Genomic DNA, 25750 nt, shown 5'->3' with positions numbered 1-25750 from the left:
TGAGTCTTCAGTAGAGACTTAAAGGTTGAGACCGAGTTTGCGTCTCTGACATGGGTAGGCAGACCGTTCCATAAAAATGGAGCTCTATAGGTGAAAGCCCTAATAGCTTAGCATCTTTGCAGGTATGATGGGGATGGGGTTAGAGTTAGTGGAGTTAATGGCATATTGTCCACATGGGTGATTTGGCTTGGCAGACCTGATGCTACAACTCTTCCAGCATCAGTGTCTCCAACACAAATGGCCACATTCATCCTCTACTTTCACACCATTACACCTACAAGACAAACATCCAGACAATCCATGAATAGACACACATTTGTCTTGCATTCGCATCTCCACATCTGAGCTACACACACCAAACACACCAATGTCAATTGGGAATGTGATAGGAGAAATGACATCATGTTCATTTAAAAGGACCATATAGTGTCACTGTTTTCAGCTCAATTTTGTGTTTATGTGTCTGAGCGAGAGAGAGAGAGGCTTAACACACTCCAGTGCCTACTCACTAGGTGTGCTGGGTCAGTCGCTCAGTCAGTGCCAGGCACTTCCGGCGCCGACAGAGATGGCCGCCAAGCTTTGCGTTCCTAGGAAACTATGCAGTATTTTGTTTTTTTTAATGTGTTATTTCTTACATTGTTACCCCAGGAAAGCTTAGGTTTTATTACATACAGTCGGGAGGAACTATTGGATATAAGAGCGACGTCAACTCACCAACATTACGACCAGGAATACGACTTTCCCGAAGCGGATCCTCTGTTTGGCTCACCACTCAGGACATGGATCGGATCCCAGCCGGCGACCCAAAACAACGCCGCCGTAGAAGGGGCAGACGAAGCGTTCTTCTGGTCAGGCTCCGTAGACGGGCACATTGCGCACCGCTCCCAAGCATACTACTTGCCAATGTCTAGTCTCTTGACAACAAGGTAGACTAAATCTGAGCAAGAGTTGCCTTCCAGAGAGACATCAGAGAATGTAACGTTCTTTGTTTCACGGAAACATGGCTCACTCGAGACACGCTATCTGGTACAGCCACCTGGTTTCTTCACGCATCGCGCCGACAGAAACAAGCATCTCTCTGGTAAGAAGAAGGGCGGGGGTGTATGCCTTATGATTAACAAGACGTGGTGTGATCATAACAACATACAGGAACTCAAGTCCTTTTGTTCACCTGATTTAGAATTCCTCCCAATCAAATGCCGACTGCATTATCTACCATTATCATAATCACAGTCGTGTATATTCCCCCCCAAGCAGACACATCGATGACCCTGAAAGAACTTCATTCAACTCTATGTAAACTGGAAACCACATATCCTGAGGCTGCATTTATTGTAGCTGGGGATTTTTACAAGGCTAATCTGAAAACAAAGCTTCCTAAATTCTATCAGCACATTGATTGCGCAAACCGGGCTGGCAAAACCCTAGATCAGTTTTATTTCAACTTCCGCTACGCATATAAGGCCCTCCCCCACCCTCCTTTCGGAAAAGCTGACCACGACTCCATTTTGTTGCTCCCAGCCTATAGACAGAAACTAAAACAGGAAGCACCCGCGCTCAGGTCTGTTCAACGCTGGTCTGACCAATCTGATTCCACGCTTCAAGATTGCTTCGATCACGTGGACTGGGATATGTTCCGCATAGCGGCGGACAACAACATTGATGAATACGCTGATTCAGTGAGCGAGTTAATTAGCCAGTGCATCGGTGATGTTGTACCCACAGTGTCTATTAAAACATTCCCCAACCAGAAACCGTGGATTGATGGTAGCATTCGCGCAAAACTGAAAGCGTGAACCACTGTTTTTAATCAGGGCAAGGTGACCGGGAAACATGACCGAATACAAAGTGTAGCTATTCCCTCCGCAAGGCAATCAAACAAGCTAAGTGTCAGTATAGAGACAAAGTGGAGTCGCAATTCAACGGCTCAGACACGAGAGGTATGTGGCAGGGTCTACAGTCAATCACAAAAGAAAAATCAACCCCGTCGCGGACCACAATGTCTTGCTCCCAGACAGACTAAACAACTTCTTTGCTCGCTTTAAGGACAACACAGTGCCACTGACACGGCCCGCTACCAAAACCTGCGGGCTCTCCTTCACTGCAGCCAACGTGAGTAAAACATTTAAATGTGTTAACCCTCGCGAGGCTGCAGACCCAGACGGCATCCCCGGCTGCGTCCTCAGAGCATGCGCAAACCAGCTGGCTGGTGTGTTTACGGACATATTCAATCAATCCTTATCCCAGTCTGCTGTTCCCACATGCTTCAAGATGGCCACCACTGTTCCAGTTCCCAAGAAAGCTAAGGTAAATGAGCTAAATGACTACCGCCCCGTAGCACTCACTTCCGTCATCATGAAGTGCTTTGAGAGACTAGTCAAGGACCATATCACCTCCACCCTACCTGACACCCTAGACCCACTCCAATTAGCTTACTGCCCCAATAGGTCTACAGGCGACGCAATCGCAATCACACTGCACTAACCCATCTGGACAAGAGGAATACCTATGTAAGACTGCTGTTCATCGATTACAGCTCAGCATTTAACACCATAGTACCCTCCAAACTCGTCATTAAGCTCGAGACCCTGGGTCTCGACCCCGCCCTGTGTAACTGGGTCCTGCTCTTCCTGACGGGCCGCCCCCAGGTGGTGAGGGTAGGTAACAACATCTCCACCCCGCGGATCCTCAACACTGGGGCTCCACAAGGGTGCGTTCTCTCCTGTACTCCCTGTTCACCCACGACTGTGTGGCCATGCACGCCTCCAACTCAATCATCAAGTTTGCAGACGACACTACAGTGGTAGGCTTGATTACCAACAATGACAAGACGGCCTACAGGGATGAGGTGAGGGCCCTCGGAATGTGGTGTCAGGAAAATAACCTCACACTCAATGTCAACAAAACAAAGGAGATCATCGTGGACAGCAGAGGGAGCAGCCCCCTATCCACATTGATGGGACAGTAGTGGACAGTAGTGGAGAGGGTGGAAAGTTCTAAGTTCCTCGGCGTACACATCACGGACAAACTGAAATGGTCCACCCACACAGACAGCGTGGTGAAGAAGGCGCAGCAGCGCCTCTTCAACCTCAGGAGGCTGAAGAAATTTGTGTGTCAGTATAGAGACATTAAAATACAAAATACAAAATAGATGGCATCATGATGGAAAGATCATCAAGGACAACAACAACCCAAGCCACTGCCTGTTCACCTCGCTATCATCCAGAAGGTGAGGTCAGTACAGTTGCATCAAAGCTGGGACCAAGAGACTGAAAAACAGCTTTTATCTCAAGACTGTTAAACAGCCATCACTAACATTGAGTGGCTGCTGCCAAGATACTGACTCAACTCTAGCCACTTTTATAATGTAAAAAATTGATGTAATAAATGTATCACTAGCCACTTTAAACAATGCCACTAATGTTTACATACCCTACATTACTCATCTCATATGTACATACTGTACTCTATACCATCTACTGCATCTTGCCATCTTGATGTAATAAATGTATCACTAGCCACTTTAAACAATGGCACTTTATATAATGTTTACATACCCTACATTACTCATCTCATATGTATATACTGTACGGTATACCATCTACTGCATCTTGCCTATGCCGTTCGGCCATCACTCATTCATATATTTGTATGTACATATTCTTCTGAAATTGTTAGGTTAGATTACTTGCTAGATTTTACTGCATGGTCGGAACTAGAAGCACAAGCATTTCACTACACTCGCATTAACATCTGCAAACCATGTGTATGTGACAAATAAAATTGGATTTGATTTGATTTGAGAGGGCCTCTGATTGCTAGGCTACTGCCTCACACAATAGAACCACTAATCTTCTTATTTGGAATTCAGAGGCTCACCATATCTTAATGAAGCCTTAATGAGCTGCTGGAAATCCCTGAATCGCAGGCAGATTATTGAATTGAGACAACTCTGGTAATCATAACGTCTGAGTGGGCACTCAGTGTTTACTGCAGATTGGGCGCAGTTTTTTAAATCCATTTATTAGACTGAATAATACAGGGCTATTTGGCTGGTAATTCTGAACTGCTGCAGTCTTTTTTCTTTGCAGCCGTCATGGCAACATTCTCTATGCGTGCAGGTGTGCTCCGAGGCTGACTGATGGCTAATCAGGATTTGTTGAAAGATAAGAAGGAAAGAAAAAAGAAACAGCAGCAAAAGTCAGCGCTCAACGATTTGTGGGTGTGTGCGTGCACGGGCGTGTGCCCTGAGGTTTCTTAGTTGCAGAGTAAATAAGTGCACAATTAGCAGGATTTTTTTTTTTTATAGTGTAGTAGTACAGTAGTTCTCGCAGATTGTTGTAAATGAAGTGGAATAATGCAAAATATGTGTTTCATCTCAGAAAACAAAGTGACAATTGTGATTTAAGGCTCTGCTCTATGCCGAAAAGGCAGACACATGCTTGAGGTATATTCATCCTTTCGGAGAATAGAAGCGCTACCTTGCAGTTGAGCTTTTGTCAGTTTATGGATGTTGCTGTCATGTAAGGCACCCTGTACACACAGTGAGCAGCACAGTGTGCAGTTAAAAGAAGGCTTGGGCAACAGGAATACAGACCATACACAGGAAGTACCCAATCCATGCCCACAGGGGAGTACCTGTCCCACACTACGGCTTTACGATTCTGTTGAGGTAATGGCGTTAATTACCCCTGCAATGTTTGCACATACCAGAATTCAGACATCCAGTGAATTTGGGCTTTAGTGGCTCACTGCTCAGGATTCTGTACAAGACAATACTTGTGAGGCTGGTACTTTAGCTGCATAATTTGAGCTGTTGTGTGTTTTCCACCCTAATGGAAATCACCCAGTCAGCCATGGAGTTGTTTGAGAATATGTGTCTAGGTGTGGTTCTTGGTGAGCCAATCAAACTCACCCTCTGGTTTCAAAGGAACACTAAACAAATAATGGAGTGATATTACTTTTCAGTTACCATGGAGGTTCTGCCCTATCATACAGCCCACTAATCAAAAAGCCTCTGTGTCATGTCTGGAGGTCTGGATGTCATCATGTGTCTCTCTCTCTCTCGCTCTCTCTCTATCTCTCTCTCTCTTTCTCTCTCTCTCTCTCTCTCTCTCTCTCTCTCTCTCTCTCTCTCTCTCTCTCTCTCTCTCTCTCTCTGTTGTCTCTCAGGCCTCAGCATCCGTGGTTCCCAGGAGGAGGACCCTCCTGACCCCCAGCTCATGCGCCTGGACAACATGCTGCTGGCGGAGGGCGTGTCAGGACCAGAGAAAGGGGGTGGATCAGCCGCTGCAGCCGCTGCAGCGGCAGCCTCGGGCGGGGCCTCAGACAACTCCATCGAACACTCAGACTACAGATCCAAACTCACCCAGATCAGACAGATCTACCACACAGAGCTGGAGAAATACGAACAGGTGGGTGTGAGTCACACCTTTAACCTCCTTTACATCACACCTTTAAGCTTCATAGGCTTGCATGATGTTTTTCATTCTCACTTTGCCCTCACTTTGCCCTAGAAATATTGCCAGTAATATTAACCACCATGAGTACAAAACTGGGAACAAAATATTCCCCTTGTAATATTGTAAACATGTATATATTGTGTGGTTCGTGAACAAATTCTGAGGAGTGGTGCAGTCGTCTCAGTAAAATGAGAATACGATCAACTCATTAGGCTGCCACGTTGAGCTTCAGCAATAAAACAGAGGAGTATTATAGGAGAAAATGAAAGGTTGGAACACTGCCTCAGCAAGGCAGCGAGGTAAATTACACAAATGTACTCTCTCATTCTGAGAGATAGCATTGCCTGGAGTGAAGGCATCTTTCTTAGGGGTGTTTCCTTGTTTAATTATCTAAATTTAAATACTTAACGAATTTTACTCAGAGTAATGAGCTAAAGTGTGCACAACGTAAATTAGTTATTCTAATGAATCATGTATGAACTACTGGTTTAACAAAAAGCTGGTTAAATTCTCTCTGTGCTGGGCCAAAGCCAAATTGCAAATCGGCATTTGCATTCATAGATGACTTCACCTATTAAGTCATTGAAGCACTCAGCAGTAGGATAAATACAGGGCACGTTCAGTGAAGATGCTTTTAACCAAGGGAGGCGGGTCAGCTACTTAGAGAGTTGTACCTAGCCAAAAGATACAGCCAGGAGGACACTAACAGGGCTGGGTTGTGCTCTGTGATTTCTCTGCAGGCGTGTAACGAGTTCACCACCCATGTGATGAACCTGCTGAGGGAGCAGTCCCGCACGCGACCCATCTCTCCCAAAGAGATCGAGCGCATGGTGGGGATCATCCACCGCAAGTTCAGCTCCATCCAGATGCAGCTCAAACAGAGCACCTGTGAGGCCGTCATGATCCTGCGCTCCAGATTCCTTGATGCCAGGTCAGTGTGTATATATGTGCGTGTGTGTTCCTGTGTGTTTCACTGTGATGCACTAAACCAATGTTACTAGCCTGGAGCATCGGAAGGTACCCATAGACAGAACTCTATGTAGACATATGATCGTAATAACAACATTAGAGAAATGCACTTCCTGTCTGAGAAAAAACGAACCCACAACATACAGCGCCAAAGAGCACACTGCAAATATTCACAGATGATCTTGCCATAAAGTGCATTTGTTATGTATTATAGCCATCTTCTCAAAACAATCATCCGCTAGCACCTGAAAGCAGTTTAGATTAAATGAAGCAGGAACAAAGTCATGTGTAATTGGTGGAGTGGAGGTCATGAGCAGGTGTTCTGGATTACTGTAATAACAAACCGTTTGTGGAGTGGAGCTCTAAGGAGAGCGGGAGGAAGTTTAGGGCTAAAGCAAACCAAGCAGAAGCACATTTGCTTCCCATTGCTTTCGTGAAGTGCAGTAAACAAGGCAAAATAAGTTAATGCTCAATAACATGGTAAGTAGTGCCCTGGGGGGAAGAAGGGGACCCGGATCTAGTTAGAGTTGTTTTGTTCCCACTGAAGTTCCCTGGGGCTGTGGCACTTCAGGAAGAATGCTCAGCTGGGCATGTTGTGATTTCTATAATGTACCGAGATGCACTCCGACTGGGCAATTGGGCCTAGCTCTCCATCACCACGCCTACCCATCCACTGCACTAAACACTACACATTACACGCTTGGACTGGAGATCAGAGACCAACAGACCAAATTAAGCAATGTACTGTACGTGTTTGTGTTGTGTGTGTTTGTGGGTCGCCGGATGGCTTGGTGTGTGTTGATGAGGATGGTGCTGAAAGGCAGGACACAATATTCCGCTCCTGACGCCTCTCTCAGACCCACATTCCTCATTATTTTCACCATTTATGTGTGAGATTGATTGTGCAATTTGTCTGTTCCAAATGGATGAGTTAATACTGGTCTTGCTAATGAGCTTGGCCTTTCTCTCATTTTGTTCACTTTTCAGGCGGAAAAGAAGAAACTTCAGCAAGCAGGCGACGGAAATCTTAAACGAGTATTTCTACTCGCACCTCAGCAACCCATATCCCAGTGAAGAAGCCAAAGAGGAGTTGGCCAAGAAGTGCAGCATCACAGTATCCCAGGTGGGTGCAGATTCCTTGTCTCAGACGCAGTGGCTGTTGGGTAATCAGGGGGGAAAAGGCAGTAAACAAGGCCCCTGGCTGCAACACCAGACCAGCCTGGAAGGACGGCTATTCCGCACTTTCAGAGGTCCAGTGTCTTTATCTTACCTTGACATTGAGCCTAATGACACCTCAGTTCGGGCGTGTTCGGCCTATCGCAGCAGTAGCCATGGGGAGGGGAGGTCAGTGTCCTCAATAGTAGCCTCAATAGGAGGTCTACAGTGGGTTAGCCCTCCATAGCTATCCACTCTAGGCCTGTTAATCCTCCATAAATGTCCACTCTGGGCCTACAGTATGTTAGCCTTTCAATAGCTGTCCACTCTGGGCCTACAGTATGTTATCCTTTCAATAGCTGTCCACTCTGGGCCTACAGTATGTTAGCCTTTCAATAGCTGTCCACTCTGGGCCTACAGTATGTTAGCCTTTCAATAGCTGTCCGCTCTGGGCCTACAGTATGTTAGCCTTTCAATAGCTGTCCACTCTGGGTCTCCTGCCATTTTCTTTCTCATTCCCATCTGCCATGCGTGTTCTCTGTCTGCCTGATCAGTCCAGGTGACTGGATGTCTACCAGTATAGGTTATCCAGTAAATAAATATGATTTTTAAGGTGTACGTGTGTGGTCACAGTGGCTTGTACATGGAGACAACACTGCTTCACCCACTAAACATTTTGTTTTTACTTATGTGACTTTCCCACTTGACCTTTAGCCTAATAGTTGGGTTAACCTGAAGGCAATATAATCTCTCACACCCAACCCCCACACCCAAACCAATTTAGTATTGTTATCTTCCTGCATTCTGTTCTGCTACTATTGTTACAACTTGAACCATTTTGATTTTTGTATTCTAGTTCAGATGTTAATCCATGGCTGTTCCAATTTGAGAATTACTTATACAAGAAACACTGATTTGCAATGTTCTCTCTTTTCTGTGGGGAGGGGGTGTGAAAGGGTATATTGAGTGTAGTCATGCAGTCAGATACTGTAAAAGCCCATTCTTTTTTGCCTTCAGGGGGTGGGAAGCACCATCACAGTATCACAGGTATGTCATGACTTCTCCTGATCCACTGTTGTTGTTTTCATTCTTTGTATATTTTCTTTGTTTCTGTATGTGCACCTTCACAGTCTACCACTGCACACAGCTCCCCTCCCTCACACAAATGGACTGATATCCTGGCATAAAAAAATGTATCCGATGCTATTTTCATGTAGGCATACCATGATTACAGTTTTACTGTAGGTTTGGCACCAAGCAAGTTCCACTGTGATACATAGAACGTGTTATTTTGCTGTTGAATCTCACACATCAGAGTGTGAGCAAATCATATGCAAAGACTAGGGATCATACAACATTTCCATTTGTATTTTCAGCTCACTTTTAATCATTTTTTATGATTGTTAAATACCAGTTCAAGATAACACCCATGCCACCACACTGTGTTTGTTTTGATGTCTCATGTCATATCATTTCACTTTTTGGTTATTTCTATAACACAAATCATTTGTTTTCTATACTGTATGCATTTTTTGTTAGTTGTAGATCATTTGTTAGGAATGTTCTTCTTGGTTTTAAAACATGCAGCGTGTGTCTAATGTTCTGCTTTCTACCTGTGTGCTTCATGTTAGTTGAAGGAGTGGACATTGACCCTCACAAGTGGAACAATTCTTTGTTCTGAGTGCTTCACTAAACAGGACACTGTAGGAGTTCCCAGGAGGACAAATCAGTCTATGCAGAAATAAGAGGTCTTTTACAAATCCACTTGAACTCATCTCAAGCCCCATTAGCAGGGTTCTCCTTGACAAGCCTAGGCCACTGCAGACACTCCTGCTGAATACTTTTGAGTTAGACTAAGCCAAGTCCTCTTTGAGTTTGTCATCCTAAAATACTCAAGCATAGGAGGAGAGCCAGGAAAGTTACTCCAGAGAATGAGTGTTTGGGTATTTCCAAATAACCTCAAATTTAATGGTGAACTTCAATGACTGTAGTAGAACTATGTGAATCAATAAGCATTAAATATCAGCCTGAAGGTTATCACAGATGTCTAGGTGGATTGTACTGCTTTGATTAATGGATTGATTAAGTAGGTTTGGGTGGACATTATACAATGCCTATATTCTTCTCTGACAAGAAGGAACGGAGTGTGAGTTTCATTGCATGAACATCATTTTGAAAAAAAGTAACCTAACTTAGATCTGTAAAACATGTGCACCAACACTTACAAGCATGAATTGGACTTCTCATCCAGTAAAAGGAATGGATGACTTATTTACTGGTGAAGTAAACAGCATATCCTCAGATTATACCATCCGAGGCCAAATGTGCTTGTTTGTAGCGACCATCAGTGACGCGAAAGGAGCTAATGGTGTTGTTTAAAAGTTGACCTCACTTCACGAGGCAATGGCCCTCTAAATGCAGGATGCAGTCGTATTATTTCACTCTGTCAGTTTGCATGTGTGACACTGGGCTCCTAAATGAAAGCATGTGATTGGATGGCAGTGGTTTGTGTCTTGGTTTATGGATGTGTCTGGGGCCATAATTGATATCTTCTCCAGACAGTGCTGCTGTGAGGGGTCACTCTGCTCCCAGGGCACGAACAGGGACAGGCAGCCCTCCAGACGGACAAACGAGAGAGTTCAGAACACATGGCCGACTCAGCACCGCAATCTGTGGTTGCCCAGTTCAGAGCTCACACTCTTCAATTGAGCGACACTTATCAATATTTCAGGTCATTATATATTTAGGCGAGGGCGCGAGGGATGCCTTGGGTTAATGTGTTAAGTATTAATGTTCTCTGTTCTATTATTGATAATATAAGTAGCAGCACGGCCACTGAAACCACCTTTGTCTGTATAATTAAGACCCACGTGTGAGGCTTCATTAAGGAGTTCTCTAAGAAGTCCTTATAAATCCAGTTGTATTGAGATCTGGGAAAGATCATCTATTCTCTTTCGATGACAAGAGCGGTGTATTGACCCGGAATGGGACAGAAATGTTAGTGGATTATTAACTACTGTTACATGCCCTCTCTAGTGGGTCACTGAGAACAAACCCGGTGTCGTGTTCTTGCAAGGAGTCTGCATGGCCATTATACAATCGCTCCCTTTGATGCAGCTGCTGAGGTCAGGTAATTCAGTCTTTCAACCTGGCTCCCACTAACACAGGGAAGTCAATTGAATGCACGGTCTGCCACAAGATAAAAGGGAATTAGTTCTGTGGATTGGGTTGTGGTCCTTACCTTACGGTGCCTGCATTTACACAATGTTTCGCGCAACCTGTGAATCACCAAAGCCAGGGTTCAGTGGGCAGGAGAAAAATGTGTGTAGACCAGAGGAAGTGGCCCCTGAGTACCCAGGCTAGGTGATGCTAACACTGCTGAGGCTGTGCAATCTAACAACACCAAACAGTGGTTAAATACAGTCATAACAGCTTGTCCTGAATAACAGAATAACACTGACCAGGTCATCACAAACTGATATACTGATATATTAAATACCATTTCAACATTATATATCCTGTCAAAGCAATTCTGTTTTTGATGAATTGATTGCAATACTTTTCTATTCCAAGCATTCATGTAACACTGTTGAATACCGGATAGTGAATTATTATCAAGAATCAGAAGCAAATATCTCTGACAGAACTACTGTTTCTATAGCATAACCAAAACCAGTGATAGTCACAATGATGATCATTAGCGGTATAAAAATGTTCAAAGGCCTCTCATATATTGCTAATCCAAGCTCAGTGTCATAATCATTGTGTTTATTATGCACTATAATGCCATGTAGATGGGCTGCATAAAGTGTCTGGCTATGGTGGGCTAGGTAGTTTTCATTATGTTGTGGCCCTTGTGTTAACACAACGCTGCTGATAAGTGACTTTTTTATGATGCGCTGTGAGGCCCATAGATGCCATTGAAGCAGACGGGTGTACGGCATCAGCCTTGGTCCACCATGTGTTTTCATAAAGGATGGATTAAAGGCAGCTCCAGCCATTACCCAGAAGCACACACAGACAGGCAGTTCAGTTTGGTCTTTACTATTAGATGAAACAGGCCAGAGGCTTTAGAGAGCTGGCTGGATGCTTGTTTTTACCTATGCTTTGTTTTTTCTCTCTTAAATGTTAGCCCAAGTACTATACTGCAGAATCATCACTGTTATTATATGCATTTATTTTAATTAACTGTAATAATGATAATTGTATACTTAATTTAGTTCTGCATTTACTAAAATATAACAATGTCATTGCATTTGCCTTAAAGTGATTTCTCAAAGCAGGGTAATGTGTTTTTGTTTCCTGTTAAATATATACAGTAATATCCCAGTAATGATACCACTCAGAGAGAGGTTTTCTATGGTCTGCAATGCTGTTGGTGATCTGGCTCAAAGGGTGAGACTGCCTGCATCCTGTCTGCCCTTAAAAACCACTGTAAGCAGGTTAAGTAAAAAGGATGATGGCTAGGGCTTTCATTGCATCCAATTAAACCTTGCTTGTTAGTTTAACCTCTAGGTAAACCCATCAAACAATTGATGTCAAGGAAACCATGCCAACAGTGGCTTCGCCTGAATGGTCATTAATTTTAATTGCCTAGATATTAAAGATTTAGAAGCACAGAGACATGCAGGATAGAAATGATCTGATGTCATGCAAATCCAGTCAGTTTGCGCTTGCTGCAGTATTGGCGGGCTGCTGGAGATATTAAAAAGTAAGCGCAGGGGTGGAAATTAAATAAAGCTTCATTAGGGGCAGATGCTCTTTGGCTGGTCCGGCAGAAGGCTGCAGGAGCTGAGAGGGGAGCCATAGCACGGCGACAGGCCACTCTAATTTATAGGACTATTAAAACACAAACCTAATCTCATTATTATTCCACTATTATTGCAGAGCCAGCATTCACACACTGGTTTTACCCCATGCAAAGAAAATGTCAATCTTTCTTTCTACTATGAGAGACAGTTTTATTTCTATCACAGTGCGGTAATATTGAAGTAGTAGTCATAGTAATATAATATAAATATTGAAATGTAGAAATGTAAATATAGAAACTGCACTTTAGAAATATAGAAGCTGGACCCTATACCGTTTTTAATGTTAGCATTTACTAGTATTGTTAAAGTGAGGTTTCAGGTTTCAATTTGAAGAGACACTGCAGACATTGTCCTGAGATTGTATTTCATATGGACGCAACAGTTCCTCATAAACCCCTTAACTTATTTCACATTTTGTTGTGTTACAGCCTGAATTCATAACAATGTCTCACCCATCTACAACATCATACCTCATAATGACGAAGTGAAAACATGTTTTTAGAAATGTTTGCTCATTTACTGAAAATGAAATACAGACATACTGTATCTCATTTACATAAGTATTAACACCCCTGAGTCAATACATGTTAGAATCACCTTTGGCAGTGATTACAGTTGTGAGTCTTTCTGGGTTAGTCTCTAAGAGCTTTGCACACCTGGATTGTACACTATTTGCACATTATTATTTCTTCAAGCTCTGTCAAGTTGGTTGTTGATAATTACTAGACAGCCATTTTCAAGTCTTGCCATAGATTTTCAAGCCGATTTAAATCAAAACTGTAACTAGGCCACTCAGAAACATTCAATGTCATCTTGATAAGCAACTCCAGTGTATATTTGGCTTTGTGTTTTCGGTTATTGTCCTGCTGAAAGGTGAATTTGTCGCCCAGTGTCAGTTGGAAAGCAAACTGAACCATGTTTTCCTCTAAGATTTTGCCTGTGCTTAGCTCCATTCCGTTTCTTTTTATCCTAAGAAACTCCCTAGTCTTTGCCGATGACAAACATATCCATAACATGATGCAGCCACCACCATGCTTGAAAATATGGAGTGGTACTCAGTGATGTGTTGTGTTGGATTTGCCACAAACATAATGCTTTGCATTCAGGACATAAATTGAATTTCTTTGCCACATTTTTTACAGTTTTATTGCAAACAGGATGCATGTTTTAGAATAGTTTTTATTCGGTAAAGGCTTCCCTCTTTTCACTCTGTCATTTAGGTTAGTATTGTGGAGTAACTACAATATTTGTTGATCCATCCCTAGTTTTTTCCTATCACTGCCAATAAACTCTGTAACTGTTTTAAAGTCACCATTGACCTCCTGGTGAAATCCCTGAGTGGTTTCCTTCCTCGCCGGCAACTGAGTTAGGAAAGTAATGACGCACCACCCGAAGTGTAATTAATAACTTCACCATGCTCAAAGGGATATTCAAAGTCATATTTTTGCGAGGTATTGGAAATCCTCCCTGGTCTTTGTGGTTAAATCTGTGTTTAAAAAACACTGCTTGACTAAGGGACCTTACAGATAAGGGTATGTGTGTTGTACAGAGATGAGATAGTCATTCAAAACCATGTTAACCACTATTATTGCTACTTATTACGTGACTTGTTAAGCACATTTTTACACCTGAACTTGAGGCTTGCCATAACAAATGTCTTGAGTCAGTAAGTATTCAACCTATTTCATCTTTTCATTTTTTCTTAATTTGGAAACATTTCTAAAAACATAATACCACTTTGACATTATGGGGGATTGTGTGTAGGCCAGTGACACAATCTCAATTTAATCCATTTAAAATTCAGGCTACAACAACAAAATGTGGGAAGGGGTGAGAATAGTTTGTGAAGGCACTTTAGGTCTCACTGTTAACTCTTTGACCTCACCATAGCACCACAATGCCTGTGTCCTGTGTTATGCAGCCCGGCTGACAGAATGTGCAGTGGCCAGCCATGGGTTTGATGCTCTGCACTGGTGTAGGCCAGTGCAGAGCAAGTTCTACCACCAATGCAGAAGCAAACAAGTCTATACATTTCTTTGAGTGTAATGGCAGAACTTGTTTCCTTAGCAATAGGCCTGGCAATGTAATACAGTCAGGAGAACTTTTCAGTTTGTGTTGTGGGAGACGAGCAACCCCTGGTGTGTTGGTTTTGTCAAGAGACAAACAGAGAGCATGTCATGCTCACTTTTATGAAAACGCACAAGTGATTCCTGATTATTGCTTAATTAGCCTGCATACCCAGTGGACATTACTGCAGGGGCTGGGAATTGGGTACTTGATGGACCCAAACGTCTTGAAACAATCACACTGCTCAGTGCACAGTGCCTTGGCTGCTTGACGTCTGACACCTCGGCTCTCCCTCTGCTCTCTCCCCCAGGTATCCAACTGGTTCGGCAACAAGAGAATCCGGTACAAGAAGAACATAGGCAAGTTCCAGGAAGAAGCTAACCTGTACGCTGCTAAGACTGCAGTAACAGCAGCGCATGCAGTGGCCGCCGCAGTGCAGAACAGCCAGACCAACTCCCCTACCACACCCAACTCCGGTAGGCACCCCTGTGCAGGCCCTAACTCTGCCATCCACCCCCAGCCCTCAGCCCCCAGCCCCCCCATGCCTCACCCCCACTCACGCACCATTCACACAGGCAGGAGTGACAGGCACTGCTCCCAGCCTGGGGATCCCAGAGTCTCCTGTCTTTGAGACAGTCGATGCCAAATAAGACAAGCAAACTCATGCATAAAGAGTGCGTTCTTGGTTTGTGAACCGAGAACAGATGTATTTCTGGCAAAAAGACAATTCAAAATGATGTCACTGAGGTTTTGTTTTCCCTTGACTTTTCCTCAGCCCCCCCTCTAATTTGTCAAACTGTAGCTCCACTGTATGGTAGTGCATTTTATTCTAAGAGAGATTGAAAATAATAGCTGGGAGCAGTTAGAGTAGACTGTATAGGTTACCAATGTGAAATAACAACAACAATGCACACAATTATTAATGAATAGGACTCACAAATGACAATACAAAGACATCCAACACAATGTATAGTCCAGGAGAATGACTGTGATTTTGGACTTGGCTGACCTGACAAGGGGATGTGATCTGGTAAGCGATAGCTATTTGAAGTGGTCCCCTTTTTCTTGCACCCAGGATTCCAGATGAAAGATGAAGAATTTCAGCTGGACTCTGCAGAGAGCAAAAACACTCTTTTAACCAACATGTTTACTGGTACTGCTCTTTTCATAAGCTTCTTATTGTCCTTGTCATTGGCATATGATATTTCCCCACTAACAGTAGATAAGGATTAAGGGATGTGGAACAAATTTGGAGCTTAAAGCCACCAGCCACATATTGAATCTCTGTTTGTGTCATGTGATTTTCATTCAGTTTGTTTTGCCTCCTTTTTGGGGAAAATCTGTATAGCCTCTCAGAGTTCTGACATGACCATAATCCTCTCCTCTATCTTGTATTTCCTTGCTTTCCGTTCTTTCCTTTTGTAGTTGCTTACTTTCTGGGAATCTAGTAACTGAGTGTAGTAGTGGGCGTTGTGTTCCTATGTACAGTAGATTGTGTCTGCGTTTGTGTCTCTCTGTGCGCTTGTGTGTGTTAAGTTAGTGTGTACTCTTCCCTCGTAGCCCTCTATATAGTTATTCAGCTACTTACATCTTCCCTTTCCAGGTTCTTCAGGTTCTTTTAACCTCCCAAACTCTGGGGACATGTTCTTGAGCATGCAGTCTCTGAATGGGGATTCTTACCAAGGGGCACAAGTCGGAGTCAATGTGCAGTCACAGGTAGGAGCCAAAAACAGGGACAGGTCCTGTGTGCAAATGCACAGAGCCGTCCCAGTTTTGCCTGTGTGCTGAGCCATCCACAGTGCAGTCTGAAGTACAGTAACTAAGACATGCTGCCCACATTGGGCCAGCTCAAATTCCCACAGTCAGGTCTCCACTGCAAAAGTGAGCCACACTGTGAGCTCCATTTTCTTTTTTACTGACTCTAATTCGCTTTGGATGGAATATTCTGGCCTACCTGAAAATATCCCACCCCATTGCTATCAACAATTATTTATAAAAGCCTCCAGAAAATGGATTTATTTCATCTCTGTAACAGACTTGATTGAAGTTTCCATTTTGTGAATGCATTTGGCTTTGACTTGAGCTCTTGGGTTGGTGTTGGGTTTTATGGTCCCCTACATTCCTCTCTTGTATCTTTTCCTGTCTTTGTCTCATTTTGGTTGTGTTACATATTGTTGTTGTCATCCATTATGTTATTTCTTCAGGTTCAGAGACACATAGAGGAGCATAATCATACGCATGTCAGATGAACCCCTTAGAACTAGAGACGTATGGCTTTAACACTTCAAAGAACATATGAATCATGTCCGTACAATACAACTGTATTGTCCATATGTTACAGCAAATATGTCCTCGTCATTATGTCCATTCGGATGTATTCCTCCCCTCTATTTGTTTGTGCATATAGTTGTGTTTACAAAACACATTGTTGTATGGTTGAATACTTTATGTGTATAGTGTGGCCTTTCTTTTCCCAGTGGTATGTCTCAACGTTAGAATTTAGACATTTTCCACAATAACTTTCGACATAGCCATAGGTAGAGTAGACATTTAGATGACAGTGGATCCACTCTACATACATTGGATAATGCAAACACCCACCATAATGTGTTGTCTGTGTCTCATAGTCCCTTTCCACATGGAGTAAGTCCTGTATGTTTTGAAATGTGGCATTGAGCATGTGTGTTCATGTAAACCCCCATGCCACAGTGAGTTGACAGCCATGCCCACCCTCTCTCTCCCCACAGGTGGATACCCTGCGCCATGTTATCAGTCAGACGGCAGGATACAGTGAAGCTCTGGGGGGGAACACTATGTACAGCCCAAATGGCTTGAATGTAAGTGATCTCGGTATCCTCTTCCTGTAGGCACCATTCTGGAGACAGTGGTTATTTTTCATTACCTTGAGCAGACCTTGTCCAAACTGGATCCATTCTACTGTAAACATTATACACATAATGGTAGTAGTGTGTAGCTCAGACGGAGAACCCCGTGTTGCTGCCAACTGTCTGATTAAAGTGCCATCTTAGCCAAATGAATTGCACTAATTGATTTTATTTCTTGACTCGTTATACATTTACTTTTCTTAGAAAAAAGTTTTGAATGTTACTTGAAAGGTTGAATGGAAATCTAGGATGTCAGGAGAATAGATAGTAGCAGCTGGGAGCCAGGGAAGTGAGAAACTCCATTCAGCACTGCCGCAGCAACGCAGCAAGTGATTGAGCTTCTTAAAGGATAGAGCAAACATGACACTGGAGATTAGAGATTGTAGGAAAGTTGGCACATTTTCATTGCAAGGGGATAAAAGCAGAGTTTAATGAAACACACCTAGATCATAGTGCAGGTGGAATAAAAATACATTGGATTTAAAATCCCCCTGTTTTTGATTTTATAAACATCTTGTAATACCTTATGTGACTGAAAGCAAAATGACATAAGTAGGCTTTTAGTTGTATTCTATGTTTAGTTTAGCTGTTTTGAAATGCTTCAGAGACTTTGCCATATCCTTATCACCATGATAAAATATGAAAGTGAGATCGCCTGCAACCTTTTCCAGACGTGAATTCCATCTTCGTTGATGAGGGCTGATATGGTTATTTTTTATAACACAGTGCATAATCTGAAGCCATCAGAGTAAAGATGAATTTGTTTGATGAGAAAGGATAGAGGCAGAGGGAGAGAGAAATGGTTACTGACATATTTCCCTTTGCAATGTCAGAGAGAAACTATTACCATTTGTTGTCTTTATGTTGCCATGGTTGAGACAGTAGTGATGTGAAGACTTGGTTATTTTCAGCTTCCCAACATGACAGCTATTGTTATTGAGAGGCATTTTAATATCATGAGCTAATATGTACATTCTGATAGTCATATAAAAGTTATACATTTTCAGTATTGCAAAGAGGTGAACCTAATACTTTCGACATTGCCAACCTTTGTCAATGAACCGCTTAGATGTTTAATTTTCCATACTTGACAATCACTTGACATTCACAAAGTGAGATACATATTTGGAAGTATTATAAAATATCACACTGTTATCTTTAAAATAAAAATAATTGGGGGGGGGGGGGGGGGATTTACCATGTAAGCAAGCACACACACGATAACACAGGCCATCGTTAGTGTTCTCGGACAGCGTTTGGTGTCATTTTGGTTTTGTTGAGCACCTTTTAGCCTGCAGGCCTTTAGAAGAAGTGTCAACCTCTAGCAGGCTCAACTGAAGTGTTTCTCACTCTCTCACTTTCCTTCACTGTTTAGGCCAGAGCTCAATTAATCACCACACAAACATACTCTCTGAAATACAACATTACTGACAAGTCAACACATCCAATAATAGCACGTGAAAAGAGGAGAAACATCCAGAAAACAACACAAACATGCTTTGGATAATTCATTTAAAGAGATAGAGAGGCCTTCTCATACAGCAATACTCTTATTTCAATGCAGTACCGACATTGTGACAAAGCAGACCAGATAAAGCTATTTATTGACCTATTCCAGGCGATCTAAATCATCAAAATACTACGAGTGCTAGAGCCCCCAATGTACAGTAATGCAGATGGATTGTTTTGATAATGAAGTGCATCATAGATTAATTAGCATACGCTAACCTTTTGTTTTGTTGATGGTGACGAAGGGGATCCAGCAAAGGCTAGTCCCTGCCGCGAGCCAATCGGAGTCAGGCTGGCTCAGACTGGCTCTCTGGGAAAGGCCCTGCCCCGTCACTTCCACTCAGCATTCCCCACCTCACCCACCCCCAGCCCTCCTTCTTCCTGACTGACATAAGAATATGTAGCGACAAGCTGTCTGCCACTGCTGAAATCTGATTAGACATTGATTTCAGGGATCGCTCCCATTGGCTGAGGCATAAGGCACATTTGTTTCTAGGAGTCTCATGGCTGATGCTAGTATAATGCAGAGAATGGCCATTGGCTTTCCAGTTGTACTGCATACTACTGTATATCAAAAAGTAGATACCTCTTTTTATTTATTAATTAGTAAATGAGCATATGGACACAAACAAACTCTACACAATAAGAATGACTCTTTTACCTGTATTTTGGTTATCTGTATTACTAAATATATTTTATTGTACAGAGTCATCTTATTCTCCCTCACATGAAAACATTTTTGGGGGAATAACTGGTCTTGATTACAAATATAGGTTCCCTACGAAGCATTATGTTGTGAACATGGACTTCTTTCATTTGTAGTATTTCATTTTGATCCCTTCTCTTCTGCTTCCTTCCTAGGCTAATGGGGGATGGCACGATGCAATGACTCCATCTTCTGTAATCTCCCCGACAGAAGGACCTGGAAGTGTGCACTCTGATACCTCGAATTGATCTGTTATCGATGCATCTGATCCCCAAGCTGTAGAGCGTGAACTTTCACTGACTGACCAACCAGAGAGGATAAACAAAACTTTTTTTCAGAACTAATTGTCTGCTACATCTACCAGAGTCCTCAACCCCCCCTCACAATGATGTTCTACAATATGGACACCTGATGTTTTCTTGGTAGTTCAGTGAAGTCTTCGCTCAAACTCCATCAGTCTCATGATTATATTTCACCATTTCTCTATTTTATGTCTGTCATTTGAAGGGGTAAGCACATACATGTACCAATCAAACAAGGCCCAGATGTTTATTGCGCAACATTCATTTCAATTGACAATTGATTTAAGAAGTGATGTTCTCCAAGCTGAATTTCTTCCTAAGTGGATGGCATTTGGTGTTGTCATATGCATTCTAAAATGTTTTGGTTTTGAAATGCAATATATATCATTTGTGTTTTGTTTTAGATCAGCTAATTCCCTTGGTATCTTACCTACTGTATATTGACTAACAAAGTAGCAGTTCCATCACTGAATGCAAGGAGTGCAGCAAATAAGAAATGCTACTGTTGTAAACTCACTGGCAGCTTGGAAGAGTTGCTTTCAGTATTAGTTTTGCCTTATAACCACCAGGTTGACATGCAGTCCTTTCGTTGACATGCAGTCCTTTCATTGACAAGACTAATGGGATAACACTGTATTTTGGGAAAAAATCTTCAAACATAGAAAATTACAACTTTAAATAGGTTAACATTCTGTGTGAGGTGAAAGTCATGTGATATTCAAATGTTATTTTGGGCTATTGGTTGAAATAGTCATGGGTCTAACAGTAAATCCAACCAGTTATAGCACTTCCTTTTGGCATGTGACAAGATACCAGTCACACAAAATATGTTGTATATAATATAGCTTAAGAGTATTTATACATCCCACCAATCAATACACAGCTTTATTACCTCATTCAAACTCATAGAAACCAATAGATTTTCAACATTTCTATAGCTTAGAGTGCTCACTTACTACCTCTAAACAATATCACCACCATAGTTTTTGTCTTTTTATTTAACATTTTTATTTAGTGGTTTTGATTACATCTTGTAATAAACTCTTTGTTTTTGTTCATGTAATCTAATGTATATTTTAATCTTAAAAAAAGAATGTTGCTTTATTGCAACTTCAAAAAGACAAAAACAAGAAAATGTATGATGTTAACAACAATAATATTAATACTAAGAATAATGAGAAAAAAAAAGTCATTTTTAAAAATAAGAGGGAGAGGTGCAAAATTGTTAATTGGTGGATTTTGAGGGAGGGGCTAGGAGAATGTTGGTCATAAATTAACACCAAACAGTAAAACTGTTGTAAATACTGAAGAACATTTTGAATGTTGCTCATCTTGTTACTAATTCACACAAAAAATCATTATAAAAACTGTAATACATAGAAGTTTCAGTTTTCAGAACTGTACATTTCAAGCTCTGTTTGACAGGGTTCAAACTTTCTTTCTCTTTTTTGTATTGTATGTGATTCTGAAACTGATAAAGTCATGGAAATTGATTTGTGGCAGTGATTCTAACGTATTAAAAATGTTTAGTGTTTCTTTCTAACCCGACTACACCCTGGACTGAAAAGTCTTCCTTGTGGTAGTTCTGTGTAATTTCAAACATGAATAAACGTTTTTCTTTAAAAATTTAAATTTGTTCTTATTATTAATTTGTACATTAATACTAACAATCTTTCCCCATATATATATAATATAATTTACATTTATTTGACTTTGACATTCAGTCATGATCAGAATGCATTTACAGAAACTAGTAAAGTCAAAAGTAATAGCGTATCTATATATGGCTCATAAGACCCCCACAGTCATTGCATAAAGTGTGACCAATCTAGGTAATTCATTCTGTTGTGGCATGCTAAATATCAAACTATCAACCCTTAAAGAAAGCATGGTTTATCCACAGGGCCAGACAAGGCTATAAGACTTCAGGGCCCATTTCAGACATTTGCTTTGATATAAATACGAGGAACAGCTTGCAAGATACCATTACATGGGCTCCCAAGTGGTGCAGCGGTCTAAGGCACCTCATCTCAGTGCTAGAGGTGTCACTACAGACCCTGGTTAAATTCCAGGCTGTATCACATATGACCGTGATTGGAAGTCCAATAGGACTTGCAATTCACAATTATTATTGTAAGTAAGAATGTGTTCTTAACCTTTCTCGGGCAGGCGTTCCGCTAGCGGAACCCCTCCACAACATTCCGCTGAAAAGGCAGCGTGCTAAATTCAAAAATATTTTTTAGAAATATGTAACTTTCACACATTAACAAGTCCAATACAGCAAATGAAAGATAAACATCTTGTTAATCTACCCATCGTGTCCGATTTCAAAAATGCTTTACAGCGAAAGCACAACATATGTTAGGTCATAGCCAAGTCAAAAAAACGCACAGCCATTTTTCCAGCCGAAGAGAGGAGTCACAAGAAGCAGAAATATAGATAAAATTAATCACTAACCTTTGATGATCTTCATCATGTTACACAATACATGTATAAATCTCAGTTTACATTGGCACGTTACTTGCAGTAATGTTTTGATTCCAAAACATCCGGTGATTTTGCAGAAATACTCATAATAAACATTGATAAAAGATAATATTGTTATTCACAGAATTAAAGATAGACTTCTCCTTAATACAACCGCTGTGTCAGATTTTAAAAAAACTTTACGGAAAAAGTATAATCTGAGAATGGCGCTCAGAACCCAAAACAGCCAGAGGAATATCCGCCATTTTGGAGTCAACAGAAGTTAGAAACAACACCATAAATATTAACTTACCTTTGATGATCTTCATCAGAAGGCACTCTCAGGAATCCCAGTTCGACAATAAATTACTGATTTGTTCCATAAAGTTCCATAAAGTCCATAATATATGTCCAAATAGCCACTTGTTGTTAGCGTGTTCAGCCCAGTAATCCATCTTCATGAGGCGCAGGCACTTCGTCCAGACAAAAACTTGAAAAGTTCCGTTACAGGTCGTAGAAACAAGTCAAACGATGTATGGAATCAATCTTTAGGATGTTTTTAACTGACTTGCCTATAAAAATGACGTGAAAAATGACAAGACGGACATCTGACAAGATCATATTAATAGTTATATTTGTTGCCTGAGTCCTCTGACAAAGGCAACTAAATGAATTGGGATGTTTGCAGATTTGTGATTAATCCAAATCCTGGATTATCATAAAAACAAACAACATGTAAAAATCATTGGACAGTGAAGTAAGCTTCTCATGGATGTCTGCATGGAAATGCATTTAGATGCGAAGAGCTGAGTATTGAAGAGCCTTTCAATTATGAAGATTAGAGTAAAGATGAGGAAATATGTGTAATTGAATTTTTTTTTTACCAGAGACAGAACTCAGTGTACAAAATATAATTACCCAATGTGACTTTCCAATAGGAACTTGTTTCAAAAGACTGCTACAATCTATCAAGCCTCTCCTGTTTCATAGCACTGTTTAAGTGGTCTTTGCTCTCATTTGAAACTGTGGCTGGAAGGTGAAGACTTAATTGAACCTGGTTTGGAGGTTATTGCGAAGGTGGCATGCTTAGTGCAATTAACTGAAATGTCAGGCTGTTCTAATTCCAGTTATTCTGTCTGTCTGTGGTAGAAAGGCTGTCTCAATGGGTCATTGGTTACCAATTTAAAATGGAAATTGACATCCATTTATTCCCATTTTCGTAGCAGACTCCTTGGAAAAGGACTGTGCATTTACTGCGACTGAAAAGGGAAGCATGCAGCTATGTAAGGGCAAAATAAAAAACAGAAATACCTTGTTTACATAAGTATTACACTCTTTGCTATGAGACTCCAAATAATGTTCAGGTGCATCCTGTTGCCATTGATCGTCCTTGAGATGTTTCTACATTTTGATTGGAGTCCACCTGCGGTAAATTCAATTGATTGGACATGATTTGGAAAGGCAAACACCTGTCAATATAAGGTCCCACAGTTGACAGTGTATGTCAGAGCAAAACCCAAGCCATGAGGTCAAAATAATTATCCATAGAGCTCCGAGACAGCAATGTGTCGAGGCACAGATCTGGGGAAGGGTACCAAAACATTTCTGCAGCTTTGAATGTCCCCAAGAACACAGTGGCCTCCTTCATTCTTAAATGGAAGGAGTTTGGAACCACAAAGACTCTTCCTAGCAATCGTGGGAGAAGGGCCTTGGTCAAGAAGGTGACTAAGAACCCGATGGTCACTCTGACAGAGCTCCAGAGTTCCTCTGGAGAGAAGGACAATCATCTCTGCAGCACTCCACCAATCCACCAATTTCTCAGTAATAGGCAAATGACAGCCCGCTTGGAGTTTGCCAAAAGGCACCTAAAGACTCTCAGACCATGAGAAACAAGATTCTCTGGTCTGATAAAAAAAAAACAAGATTAAACTGAATGCAAAGCGTCACGCCTGGAGGAAACCAGGCACCACTCATTACCAGGCCAATACCATCCCTACTGTGAAGCATGGTGGTGGCAGCATCATGCTGTGGGGATGTTTTTCAGTGGCAGGGACTGGCAGACAAGTCAGGATCGAGGGAAAGATGAATGGAGCAAAGTACAGAGAGATCCTTGATGAAAACCTGCTCCAGAGACTGGGGCGAAGTTTCACCTTCCACAGTCAAGACAACGCAGGGGTGACTTTGGGACAAGTCTCTGAATGTCCTTAAGTGGCCCAGCCAGAACCTGATCGAACATCTTCGGAGAGACCTGAAAATAGCTGTGCAGCGACGCTCCCTATCCAACCTCCCCATCCAAGCTTGAAAGGATCTGCTGAGAAGAATGGGAAAAGCTCCCCCAATACAGGTGTTCCAAGCTTGTAGCGTCATACCCAAAGGTGCGTCAACAAAATACTGAGTAAAGGTTCTGAATACTTATGCAAATGTGATATTTCAAGTAAAAAATAAATAAAAACATTTACAAACATGCCTAAAAACCTTTTTTTGCTTTGTCATTGTGTGTAGATTGATGAGAGAAATGGTTTAATCCATTTTAGAATGAGGGTGTGATGTAACAAAATGTGGAAAAAGTCAAGGGGTCTGAATACTTTCTGAATGCATTGTATATTTGATGAAACACCAAATTAGGCCTTAGTGCTGTGTGATATTAGCTCGTAGAAACGCATTGAATAACACATTCATCCAAAAATAAATCTAAAGGAAGTATGGTTTTAGGTGTCTGAGATACATCTGATACAAATAGGAAATCATTACAATAATTAAAAAAAAGTTACATGTGTAACACTGGTTCCAAAAAAAATCCTATTAATTTTCATTCATGTTCTACCGGTCTGTACCGGGTTGTCTTCAGACAGAGAGTCCCATTTTTCGATGGTTGGGTCATAGTCTATGGCTCAAACTGTTCGGATTTGACAGACGTTTTTGTGAGAAGACCTGCTCGAAGTTGGAACGCCGGCGTCACGAGGCCAGTGAATCTTCTGGTTGTCGTAGAATAAAACGTAGAACACGTTCGTGAGAGTCTCAGATAGTTTTAAACAGAGGGATTTTGATGGCAATGTTTTTATTATGTGGGCTCGGACATCTACTCCAGGTAACACTAGCTAAGAGCATGGTATACACCAAAAAATCTATTCTCTATGAAAGCTCAGTTTCAACTGTAAATGATGGATTAAATACCACACATTTAAAACAGACCAGCATTGTAATTAATGTGGCATTATTTAATTTAAGCTAGCACCTGGCAAACTGGCTACTGTAGCTATACCTACATCATGCAGTATGAACCAAGAGTGTGAATAGATCATTTGTTACTGTTGTATTGATATTGTATAGCTCAACAATACTGTAACAAACCCCTGAAAGAGTTTCTGCACATACAGTAGTGATGTGCACTGAGCAAACTATTAATTATTTTTGAACA

General features: G+C 41.6%; 1 protein-coding gene across 7 annotated transcripts in view; it reads left to right on the top strand.

Moving 5' to 3' along the window:
* The window catches only part of LOC139389592 (pre-B-cell leukemia transcription factor 3), a 77048-nt gene extending 55550 nt beyond the window's left edge, over positions 1–21498 (top strand). For 2 of the 7 annotated variants that reach the window (XM_071136427.1, XM_071136428.1), the window contains 9 exons: positions 5173–5414; positions 6203–6393; positions 7419–7554; positions 8604–8633; positions 14775–14940; positions 15540–15617; positions 16068–16180; positions 17212–17301; positions 19720–21498. In XM_071136427.1, coding sequence (XP_070992528.1) covers positions 5173–5414; positions 6203–6393; positions 7419–7554; positions 8604–8633; positions 14775–14940; positions 15540–15617; positions 16068–16180; positions 17212–17301; positions 19720–19812 — 1139 coding nt within the window. In that variant the 3' untranslated portion in view covers positions 19813–21498. The remainder of the gene's footprint in view (positions 1–5172; positions 5415–6202; positions 6394–7418; positions 7555–8603; positions 8634–14774; positions 14941–15539; positions 15618–16067; positions 16181–17211; positions 17302–19719) is intronic. The other 5 variants (XM_071136430.1, XM_071136429.1, XM_071136431.1 and 2 more) reach the window with 5 other exon arrangements.
* Positions 21499–25750: the final 4252 nt, after the last annotated feature.

Source organism: Oncorhynchus clarkii, chromosome 30 (genome assembly GCF_045791955.1).
Source record: "Oncorhynchus clarkii lewisi isolate Uvic-CL-2024 chromosome 30, UVic_Ocla_1.0, whole genome shotgun sequence".
NCBI lineage: Eukaryota > Metazoa > Chordata > Actinopteri > Salmoniformes > Salmonidae > Oncorhynchus > Oncorhynchus clarkii.
The sequence above is the reverse complement of the archived record's forward strand: the minus strand, read 5'-3'. Positions and strand labels throughout refer to the sequence as shown.